Source organism: Peromyscus maniculatus, chromosome 3 (assembly GCF_049852395.1).
Source record: "Peromyscus maniculatus bairdii isolate BWxNUB_F1_BW_parent chromosome 3, HU_Pman_BW_mat_3.1, whole genome shotgun sequence".
Classification (NCBI taxonomy): domain Eukaryota; kingdom Metazoa; phylum Chordata; class Mammalia; order Rodentia; family Cricetidae; genus Peromyscus; species Peromyscus maniculatus.
In genome coordinates, this window is record NC_134854.1 from 146,895,898 (window position 1) to 146,907,745 (window position 11,848).

General features: G+C 49.0%; 1 protein-coding gene across 1 annotated transcript in view; it reads left to right on the plus strand.

Annotated features, from left to right (window-relative positions):
• Positions 1-11,816, plus strand: part of Lpcat3 (lysophosphatidylcholine acyltransferase 3) — a 44,890-nt gene extending 33,074 nt beyond the window's left edge. The window contains exons 2-13 of the mRNA XM_042274094.2: positions 5,270-5,377; positions 6,523-6,629; positions 7,345-7,438; positions 7,597-7,634; positions 8,045-8,223; positions 9,014-9,122; positions 9,772-9,858; positions 9,953-10,119; positions 10,672-10,819; positions 10,891-11,049; positions 11,139-11,267; positions 11,434-11,816. Coding sequence (XP_042130028.2) covers positions 5,270-5,377; positions 6,523-6,629; positions 7,345-7,438; positions 7,597-7,634; positions 8,045-8,223; positions 9,014-9,122; positions 9,772-9,858; positions 9,953-10,119; positions 10,672-10,819; positions 10,891-11,049; positions 11,139-11,255 — 1,313 coding nt within the window. The 3' untranslated portion in view covers positions 11,256-11,267; positions 11,434-11,816. The remainder of the gene's footprint in view (positions 1-5,269; positions 5,378-6,522; positions 6,630-7,344; positions 7,439-7,596; positions 7,635-8,044; positions 8,224-9,013; positions 9,123-9,771; positions 9,859-9,952; positions 10,120-10,671; positions 10,820-10,890; positions 11,050-11,138; positions 11,268-11,433) is intronic.
• The last annotated feature ends 32 nt before the right edge of the window (positions 11,817-11,848 follow it).

Here is an 11,848-nt window from a genome sequence, read left to right on the forward strand (position 1 = left end):
AGTGTGGTCTACATAGCGAGTTCCGGGACAGCCAGAGCTCTAGAGAGACACTGTGAAAACACACAAAAAGACAGCTGTGTGGTGATCCATTTGCTTATAACAGATACGTGGTGGGGAAGCAAGTCCGGGGTCTAAGGCCTCCAGATCTCAACCCAGTGAAATGTAAAGGGCTGGGATAGAACTCAGTGGTGAGAACTTCCCGAGCATGTGTGAGGCTCTGGGTTCAGTCTCTCACACTGCAAATAAAAACAGGCCGGGGGATGGTGTCACATGTCCTTAATCCCAGCACTTGTGAGACAGACAGACAGATCTCTGCATTTGAGGCCAGCCTGCTCTACAGAGGGCATTCAAGGAAGCCAGGGCTACAGAGAAACCCTGTCACAGAAAGGTAAAAAAGGAAGGAAGGAAGAAAGAGAAGAAAACATAATTAAGCATTTTCTTTCTGGATTGACACTCTTTAAAATATCGCAGTTATCACAAGCTCAAAACAAACTAACAAACTATAGTGCCAGTGATAACTAACTCCTTTTTTTTTTGTTTGTTTGTTGTTTTTTTTTTTTTTTTTTTTTCGAGACAGGGTTTCTCTGTGTAGTTTTGCGCCTTTCCTGGGACTCACTTGGTAGTCCAGGCTGGCCTCGAACTCACAGAGATACGCCTGGCTCTGCCTCCCGAGTGCTGGGATTAAAGGCATGCGCCACCACCACCCGGCTAACTCCTTTTTATATTTTAAGTACTTTATTACATTTGCTTCTTTGTGTTTGTGTTTGTGTGTGTGTGTGTGTGTGTATGCCATCTCCCTGACCCTTCCTTTTATATTTTAAAAGCAAGAACCGTGGCAGTTGTAGACCATGACCAGCTCAAAAACACTGTGACAGAATAGGCAAGGTATCCTTCCAATACACCAAGAGGGAGACTATTCTCCGCGCATGCCCAGTGCGAGCATGTCAGCCTGACAACTTAATAGGACGTTAAGGATGAGTCTGCAGTGAAGCCACTGGATGATAGCTCTCTTTGATTTAGGGATACCAAATGTATCGACCTTTCTGATTAGGTGAGAAACCCTGGCTATATAGAACTCAGTGGCCCTTTAGGAGCTCCCCAGGGAATTTGCTCATAGCCCTTCAAGCATAACCTGAGTGGAGTTTGGAAGACATTTTTCTTCTGTGCCAAAACAAGTTTTATAACTTGGTTAATGCCCAAAGTTCAGCAAGCCCACTAGATAGGTTGATGTTAACTTGTGTCTTATCTTCTCAGAAGTCTGAGGATGCTGTCCTCACAGGACAGATCGCATGTGTAAAATACTGTTTCTGAGCATAACTGGGCATCTGCTTTTCTTTGGAGTTCATTGTATGTGTTTATGCAGGTTCTTTACATAGGCTAGTTTGGCCTCAAACTCAAGACCTCTTTTCTTGGCCTCTCAGGTGAAAGGATTGGAGATGTGAGCCATCGTGCCCAGCCCTTGTGTCTTCATTATTATTCGGTGAAGAGAACATTTAGCAATAGTTGTTTTGATACAAGGTCCCATGTATCACAGGCTGGCCTCAAATTTGATTATGTTTATGAGGGTAACCTTGGACTTCTGATTCTCTTGATTGCACCACCCAAGTGTTGGGATTATAAGTATGAACCACCATGTTTAGTTTCTTGTGGTACTGGGGATCAAACCCACAGCTTCATGTACGCTAGGTGTCTTAGGGTTTCTGTTGCTGTGAAGAGACATCATGACCACAGCAACTCCTATAAAAGAAAACATTTCATTGGGGCTGGGTTACAGTTTGGAGGTTTAGTCCATTGTTGTCATGGCAGGAAGCTTGGCATCATGCAGGCAGATACAGTGCTGGAGAAGGAGCTGAGAGTTCTACATCTAGATTTTCAGGTACAGAAAGAGATGAGACACTGGGCCTGACTTGAACATCTGAGAGTCCAAGCCCATGCCCAGTGACACACTTCCTGCAACAAAACCACATCTGCTCCAACAAGGCCACACCCCCAGTGGTGCCACTCCCTGTGGGTTTCCGGGATGTTGTGGGATATTTGTACACTGTGTGATGATATAGTGCTGTGATTGGTATAATAAAAAGCTGAACAGCCAATAGCTAGGCAGGAGGTATGGGTAGGATTTCTTGGGGAGGAGGAAGAATCTAGGGGCGCAGGAGATGTCAGGAGACATGGAGAGGAAACAGGAAGTGCAAGATGGAAGAGAGGTCACGCCACATAGTAGAACGTAGATTAATAAAAATATGAGTTAAGTTATAAGAGCTAGTTATGAACAAGCCTAAGCTATCGGCTGAGCTTTCATAATTAATAAAAAGTCTCTATGTCATTATTTGGGAGCCGGCTGGCAGGACAAAAAGACGCTTTACATGGGGACCATTTTCATTCAAACCCCATTGGCTTGTAGCCGTATCACAATACAAAATGCATGTAGTCCAACTTCAAAAGGCCCCATAGTCTGCCACAGCGTCAGCACTGTTTGAAAGTCCAAAGTTTAAAGTCTCTTTTGATGCTCATGGCAATCTTTTTCCTTTTTCTTTTTTCTTTTTCTTTTGGTTTTTTGAGACAGGGTTTCTCTGTGTAGTTTTTGTGCCTGTCCTGGATCTCGCTCTGTAGACCAGGCTTGCCTCAAACTCACAGAGATCCACCTAGTTCTGCCTCCCAAGTGCTGGGATTAAAGGCGTGCGTCACTGCCACCCAGCTCATGACAATCTCTTAACTGTAATTCCCTATAAAATCAAAAAGCAGATCACATACTTCCAGCATACACTGACACAGGCTATACATTACTATTCCAAAAGGATGGAAAGGAGCATAGTGAGGAAATACTGGACCAAAGCAAGACTGAAAACCAGCTGAGCAAATTGGCAACTCTACACTCCAGGTCTGATGTCAAAACACTCTTCAGGGTCTGGAGAGATGGCTCAGAGGTTAAGAGCACTGACTGCTCTCCCAGAGGTCCTGAGTTCAATTCCCAGCAACCACATAGTGGCTCCCAACTTGTAATGAGATCTGGTGCCCTCTTATGGCCTGCAGGGATATATTCAGGCAGAACACCGTACACATAATAATAATAATAAATAAATCTTTAAAAACAAAAACACTCTTCAGATCTCCAACTCCTTTCAGCTTTGTTGATTCCAACACACTTCTTTCTCTTGGCCTGGTTCCACTCGTTGTTAACAGCTCTCCTCGACAGGTATCCCACAATTCTGGCATCTCCAACATCTTGGGGTCTCCAAGGCAATGCAGGGTTCACCTTTACAGCTTCACAAAATGGCCCCTCTGGGTATCCAAGCAAGAACACCCCTGATATATGTCTGGCCTCAACGGCTTTCCTTAGTCACAGAGGTGGAATCTATATGTATCCTTGGCTCTAAACTCAGAACCACATGGCCAAAGCTGCTAAGTTCTGCTGCTTGCTGTGACTGGAACATGACCTCCTCATTCAAATACATACTCAGCAGCTTTCTGTTTTCAATGGTTTCCCTTACTACCTAAGTTTGGCCGTCCTGGAACTTGCTCTTTAGACCAAGCTGGTCTTGAACTCTGAAATCCACCTGCCTCTGCCTTCTGAGTACTTAGGATTCAAGGCTTCTTCTACCACTACACCCAGCTCTAAACTTTTCTTTAATTCCTTTTCACAAGTTGGAAGCTTAGCTTGGTGGCGTCTTGCCCTGAGATCACCACTCCCTTTATTCTATATAGAATCAGGCTTTTCTTTAATCTCTTTATCTCCATGAACACCAGATTTAACATTTTGTAGTTTTCCTTGCTCGGCTTGCTCCTTTTCATTATAGATCTGCACTGGCCACTAATAACCACATGATCCAGTCGATGCCAAGCTGTTTTGAAATCTTTCTGCCAAAGCTCTTAATCCATATCTCTTCAATTTATCCTCAGGCAGATTTTTGTGCAAGGGCAGAAAGCCACGTTCTTTGCCAAGCTATCACAAGAACAGTGTCAAGGCCACATTCCAATCTTCTCCTCTGAAAGCCCTTGAGTCAGGCCCCCACAGTTCCCATCACCCTCAGCACCACTGTCTTCACGTTCCTGCTGGGATGGCCATCACACCTGACTTAAACTGTCCACCTGTTTCCCTAGTTCAAAGTCCCAAAGTGTTCTGTGTTCCTCCAAACAAAAGCATGGTCTGGTCTACTGCAGCCATACCCCACTCCTGGTACCAACTTCTATCTAGATAGGGTTTTATTGCTGTGAAGAGACACCATGACCTATGGGGCCATTTTCTTTCTTGTTTGGTTTTTTGAGACAGGGTTTCTCTGTGTAGCCCTGGCTGACCTAGAACTCACTCTGTAGACCAGGCTGGCCTTGAACTCAGAGGTCCACCTGTGTCTGCCTCCTGAGTGTTAAATGGATTCAGTTTTATTTTGTCTCAGTTAAAATATACCTGCAGTTAGACAGGCGGTGGTGGTGCATGCCTTTAATATCAGCACTTGGTAGGCAGAGGCAGGTGGATCTGACATCAAGGCCACCCTGGTCTACAAAGTGAGTTCCAGGACAGCCAGGGCTATACAGAGAAACCCTGTCTTGAAAAAACAAAAACAAAAACTTGCAGTTCTAAATGTGTATTTACAAAAAAAAGAAAGAGAGATTTGTGGGAACAGTTTTGCCCTCTCTGTTAGCACCCATGTAATGTACTCCTTTTGGAGGGCCAATGAGATGATTCAGTGGGTAAAGAGCACTTGTCAAGTAAGCCTGAAGACCTGGGTTTGATCCCCGAATCCCACTTACAGTGGAAGGAGAGAGCAGACTCCACAAACGTGTTCTGACACAGTGTGGACTGCAGCATGAATGTACCCACACATATGTCACCCACATACATATCACACACACAGTAATAATGTACCCACACATACATATCACACACACAATAATGTACCCACACATACATATCACACACACACAATAATAATGTACCCACACATATGTATCACACACAATAATAATGTACCCACACATACATATCACATACACAATAATAATGTACCCATACATATATACAACACACACAATAATAATAGTTTTCTTTTTTCGAGACAGGGTTTCTCTGTGTAGCTTTGGAGCCTGTCCTGGATCTCACTCCATAGACCAGGCTGGCCTTGAACTCACAGAGATCCGCCTGCCTCTGCCTCCCGAGTGCTGAGATTAAAGGTGTGCACCACCATGGCTGGCAATAATAGTTTTTTTAATCTGATTTTTTTTCCTCACTGGCACCAGGTACAAGTAACTCTTTTCCTATTTTTCTCCCATCTAGGCTACCCGTTGGCTCTGTTTTATCGGCATTACCTTTTCTACAAAGACTGCTACCTCATCCACCTCTTCCATGCTTTGACAGGCCTCTCCATTGCTTATTTCAACTTCGGTAAGTGAGTGGATTGTGCAGGGACATGGCCATGAGAAGAGACCGGAAGAGGAGCGGACCAGAACAAAATCCCCTGAAGAGAAACTCGTGTACTAGAAGTTCTGGTTCCTAAAACTTTTTCATCTCTGCAAAGGGAAGATTGAATGGATAGGAACACAGCTTAATTGTTCGGATTTTGGTTGTTTTGTTTTGTTTTGTTTTTCTTTTTACATTCCCCTACTGATAAATAATTTATGGCACAGCAGTTAAGAACATTTGCAAGTTCAGTTCAGCTCTCATGTCAGGTGGCTCAAAACCATTTGGAACTCCACTTCCAGGGGACCTGGAGTCCTCTGACTGCATGGGCATATACATGCGCGCGTGCACACATAAATAAAAATAAAGATAAGTAATTTTCAAACATTTTGAAAAGCAGGATATTAAGTAATTCAAAATAAGGTACACTAATATTCTTCTCCTCTGAAAACTCTTGAGCCAGGCCCCCACAGTTCAGATCCCCCTCAGCACCACAGATCTCAAAACATCACTTGGTACCACATAAGTACGTACATTTTTATGTACCAGTTAGAAGTAAATTTAGTGTTAGGCATTGTGGCGCACACCTTTAATCCCAGCTCTCAGGAGGCAAAGAGCCAGCTTGGTCTACATAGTGAGTTCCAGACCATTCAGGGCTACATAGGCCCTGTCTCAAAAATTATAATAATGATAATAAAGCCCCCATTATTTAGGGGCTGGTGAGGTAGCTCAGCAGATAAAAGCACATGACGACCTCACAGGGTGGGGGAAGATCACCAACTCCCTCTAGTTGCCCTTTGACCTCCACATTTACCAAGGCACACCCACACTTGAGACAGTCTCATGTAGCCCAGGCTGACCTTGAACTATATTGAAGAAGATCCTGCTCCTCCTGCCTCTACTTCCCACGTGCCGGATTGCAGGCATGGAACACCACGCCTGGGCCTGTGCAGCTGGGGCTTGAACCCAGGGCTTCCTGAATGCTGAATGCTTCCTGAATGAATACATCCCCCGACTCCAGCGTGGCTCACTGTGGGTCGTGGGGGTTTTTTGTTCTCTCTTCTTTGTGGTTGGGAACCTCGGGAGGAACGGGAGGAAGGCACTAAGTGCTGCTCTCTTCCCCATCCCAGGCCACCAGTTCTACCACTCCTTGCTGTGTGTCGTGCTTCAGTTCCTCATCCTGCGGCTCATGGGCCGCACCGTCACTGCCGTCCTCACTACCCTTTGCTTCCAGATGGTACGTTTTCCTCATGGCAGCTCAGGTCACATCTGCCAGCAGGTGTGGGGAGGGGCCGGGCAGGGGATGGTAGCATGGTGATCAGGGGATCTAGCTTGTAATCCCTCCTCCCAGTCCCCATACCGCAGTCCGACTGTGGGCGGGCTGCTCATCCCTGGGCCTAGGCAGGTTGTAGCAGTAACTCATGACTGGCCTCGGGACTGTGCCATCAGGGTCCCTTGGTTCTCACCAGGTCTAGCCCAGCTGACCATGAGGGCAGTTACCCAGAGGCAAGGCAGAAAACTAATTTCGAATGAGCTGAAGAAGCTAAGCATGTAAATGTCCATCTGTCACCCTACAAGTCAATCCTCACTGCAGCGTTAGAAACCTTTGTAGGGTTTGTTTGTTTGTTTATTGAGGTGGGTCTCACTATGTAACCGAGGCCAGATTCAAACTCTGTAGCTCCAGTTGGCTTCAGTCTCTCTCAAGTGCCAGGATTCTAGGTCTGCACCAGCAGGCCTGGCTTGTGGGAACTTCTTAATGTTCTAATGATGGGACCAGAAGAAAGGAAAAGTGAAGGAATACGGGGAGGTTTCGAGCAAAGGGGGAAATTTAGGAAGTCAGGCATGGTGGCGTAGGCCTGGAAGGCTAGGACAGAGGACTGTGAGCTCGAGGTCCAAGATGGAGGAAAGGAAGGCAAGGGTAGTGGTGGTGGAGTAAGACCTCCCTCTCCTAGGCCTACCTTCTTGCTGGCTATTACTACACAGCCACGGCGGACTACGATATCAAGTGGACAATGCCACATTGTGTCCTGACGTTGAAGCTCATTGGTAAGTGGAAGGGTGCTGCCTTCCTCCTCTGCAGCTGGACCCCTCCCCCACCGAGCCCGAATAAACTATACCGATGTTCCCGGCATGCTCCTGGCTGCAGTCTGTCCACAGACCACATCCTCACGTCTGCTCTCCCCCTCCCTTCTCTCTTTGCTTAGGTCTGTCTATTGACTACTATGATGGAGGCAAAGACAGGGTAAGTATCCACTCTGGCCAAGAGGCTAAGGATTAACCAGAGGGAAGGAGAAAGGCTACTGTCACCAAAAGCCTGGGCCTGCCACCAGGGTGGGACTTTCACCTCACTCCCTAGCCTGGGAGCTATCTTACAGATATTAACTGGGCAAGGACCAACCAGGGCAACTTGTCCAGGATCCAGCTTTTACACAAAGTCCAGAGATCAAAGCCAGCAAGGCACTTTCCCAGCAGCCACAGGCCACTGTTGACTAAGCCACCTACCCCACACATTTCCACACGAAGCACGTCTTCCACCCCCACCCCCAAGAGAAGCCAAACTAAAGAGCTCCAGGCCGTGGGCACAGGTTGGGAACGCTCAGACTGGGGTAAGAGTCAAGGCTGTCCTGACCGTGCATTCTCTTCTCGGCATAGGATTCCCTGTCCTCTGAGCAACAGAAATATGCCATTCGGGGTGTCCCTTCCCTGCTGGAGGTTGCTGGCTTCTCCTACTTCTATGGCGCCTTCTTGGTAGGGCCCCAGTTCTCGATGAACCACTACATGAAGCTGGTCCAGGGGCAGCTGACCGACACACCAGGGAAGGTACCAAACAGGTAACTGCCCCTCCTGGTCAAGACCTCGGTGTGGGTATCCTGCCAGTTCAGTCCCTTCGGAAGTGACTCTTAAAGGCCAGCCTTAGCACATTGGCCCCGTTGACACAGTGTCACGTGGGCCACGTCCACACGCTCCTCAGCTTAGACTGCCCCAGCCATTCTTGCTGAGCCTGAAGTACAAATGGAAGGACTCACTTTTATGCCTCAGGGTTTTGCCCACCAGTAGTGCTCGTCCCTTTAAAGCCTCCTCTCACGTAGGGAGACCCTGTTCCCGCGCCCCCCCCCCCCCAACACACACACACAGGGCTGAGGACTGAACCCAGGGCCTTGCGCTTGCTAGGCAAGCGCTCTACCACTGAGCTAAATCCCCAACCCCGAGACCCTGTTGAATATACAAAAATGTATATACTTAACAAGAGATAATGCCAACACCACTGGAGTTCCTTCAGGGAACTTGTCCCCTAAGTTTCAGCAGGAGTTGAAATCGCTAGTTCTGTACGTGGGGTCTTTTAGTCTTTCCACCGAGTGCGAAGCCTGGTGAGATGCTGAACTCAGCAGCACACTCTGAGGGTTAAACACCAGCCTCCCGCACACTGCTCCCTCCTACCTCACCCCTGTAACCCAGGTTTGCAGACAGCCAAGCAGACAGAGCTGTCTTTCCTGGAAACAGCTCCGGGCACAGGGCCCCTGCCTGCAGTCGCCGCACCCTGACATGCTCCTTTCCGTGACTGCAGGTCAGAGGGTGAAGGGCGAGGCTCTGCCGTCTGTGACCCCACTTGTTCCTTTCCAGCACCATACCTGCCCTCAAGCGCCTGAGTCTGGGCCTCGTCTACCTGGTGGGCTACACCCTGCTGAGCCCCCACATCACAGACGACTATCTCCTCTCTGAAGACTATGATGTGAGTGACTGCCAGCACACCGTGACCACTGCCTCACAGAAAGGGATAAGCAGAGACCCTAGAGTAGGCCATGCCATCTAGAGATGCGTGTTGGATTTTGCTCTAGGACTATGAGAGTTGGTATCCGCGCCACCCAGGCCTTTGGCTGTGCGAACAAATCTTAGGTCCAGGCCAGCGCCATGTGCACCATAGTGCTCCCCCTAAAACAGCTCTTGTCTCGCTTTATGCCAGGCCACCTCTTGGAGTGCAGCAGCTGGTGGCTTTGCAGCCTACTTTCTTTTAAATGACAGACTTACAGACCTTACAGACTTACAGACTTGTCGGGAGTCCATGCTCCAAGAGGGAGGAGAAAACTGGCTTTTGCTCCAGTCCCCCTGAAGAGCATTCTGGGTAGCTAGCTCTGAAAATTAACAGGGACTGTGGATATACAAGGTCCCCCTGTCCTGACCACATGAGTGCCTAGGCTTTGCAGAGGAGGCGGTAGATGGATGTGGCATCTCTTGACTGGTTGGTTACAGAGAGGCCGTGCTACATTGTCATGGCACGTGAGGCGTCAGGAGTTGACAGGAGTCAAGAAGCAGCCACAAGTTTGAAAATACCATTTAGGGGACCGTGCCATCCCTAATGCTCATGTGCTCTCCTCCTCAAGCACCGCCCTTTCTGGTTCCGCTGCATGTACATGCTGGTCTGGGGCAAATTTGTGCTGTACAAATACGTCACCTGTTGGCTGGTCACAGTAAGTAGGAAATATCAGTCATATTTAGACACGCTGGGGGGGGGGGGAGGCTGGGGGGGGGAGTGGCCAGAACCCTGAGTGTCCCTCCCCTCAGGAAGGAGTGTGCATTTTGTCGGGGCTGGGCTTTAATGGCTTTGAAGAGAACGGGAAAGCAAAATGGGACGCCTGTGCCAACATGAAGGTGTGGCTTTTTGAAACGACTCCCCGCTTCAATGGCACCATCGCCTCTTTCAACACCAACACCAATGCCTGGGTGGCCCGGTAAGCATTGAGGACTGGGCCCAGGCTCCTTCCTCCCTGGACGGGAGGGCAGGACGTTTCTGTCACTTCTGTCCATGTTTCCTACTTATCGGTCTGCAAAGCTTTTGTTACCAAGGCACCCCCCCCCCCAACACACACACACACACACACATTCTGTAAAAGTGCCGGAAGCCTTGGCTGCGAATCCTGGCCGGCCACTGTTTATGTCTTCCTTGTGATGCTGTTCATAGTGTCCACTGACGGCCCTGTCACTGGCACCGGTGGCCTGGAGACCACCTACCCTTGTCTCATTGCGCCTCCAGTGTAGGCACTCAGTAGGTCCTCAGTTCCACCCGCTGAAGCAGGCTGGTCCACATTCACCCATCTAAGCATGGAGTCTGTTGTGTCTGAACTGTGACAGCTTTCCTCCACCTCAAGCCGTCCTATGAGCACTGCTTCCTGTACCCTCAGTGGCCACAAGTGGGAGCCCGTCAGCACTCCACTCCTCAGGGCACCGCGCCCCGGAAGCAGGAGTCCAGTCTGAGGTTCATCCTTACCCACCCTCTTCTCTAGTTACATCTTCAAACGCCTCAAGTTTCTTGGAAATAAAGAACTCTCACAGGGTCTCTCCTTGCTGTTCTTGGCTCTCTGGCACGGCCTACACTCAGGATACCTGATTTGCTTCCAGATGGAATTCCTCATTGTTATTGTGGAAAAGCAGGTATGACTCAAGGGGGGTAGGAACCGGGCTGGGGCTGAGGACAAGGCTGATGATCTCTCCTCCTTCCCCAGGCCGCCAGCCTAATTCGGGAGAGCCCCACCCTGAGCAGCCTGGCTTCCATCACTGTCCTGCAGCCCGTCTACTACTTGGTGCAACAGACCATCCACTGGCTCTTCATGGGCTACTCCATGACCGCCTTCTGTCTCTTCACCTGGGACAAATGGCTTAAGGTAGTGAGACCTGACGACAAGGCGGCCAGTCAGCAGAACCTCAGGCAGTGAGATAAGCACTCTCAACTGTCCGTGGTCTGTCTCCACAGGTGTACAGATCCATCTACTTCCTTGGACACACCTTCTTCTTGAGCCTTCTATTCGTACTGCCTTACGTTCGCAAAGCAATGGTGCCAAGGAAAGAAAAGTTGAAAAAACGGGAATAGTGCATTTCCCTGGTAAGTAAACCCCCCCGCAGCTGATGGCGGGAGGTGTAGATACGAGGCTGGAGACTCACGGATTGACACAGCCTGCCCACTAGGGAACGCTCTGTGGGACACTACTTGCTAAGAAGGACCAGATGCTTTTCTGGCCAACCTTCTAACCACACACCTCGCCTTTCAGGTGGCCAAGAGCTGGACTGGTGCAGAAACTACTTGTCTCCCTTCTCACAGCACTCCTCACCCGAGCAGATGCCAGGAGCTGGAAGTCACAGCCCTCCCAGCTGGGCCTCTGCTACAGCCAAGTCTTCACCAGGCCAAAGGGGAAGCTCTTGTGGGAGGAGCAGAGGGGCTGCACCCCCTTTGGACTCCCCCATGCACGTTGCCTTATCTCTCCCTCTAGCCAGGAACCTGTTGTGTTTCTTCTCTGCCAATCTACTACGATTGTACATGTGCCGATACCGCCGCCCCCCCATGGGGGGAGGGAAGGGTACAGGCCCTGCCTGCTCCATTTTTCTATCTCGGAACTATACCAGATAAAATCACTTCTGTTGTTCAGTTTTTTCACTGCTAGCATCCTGACTGCTTTCTTCCATACG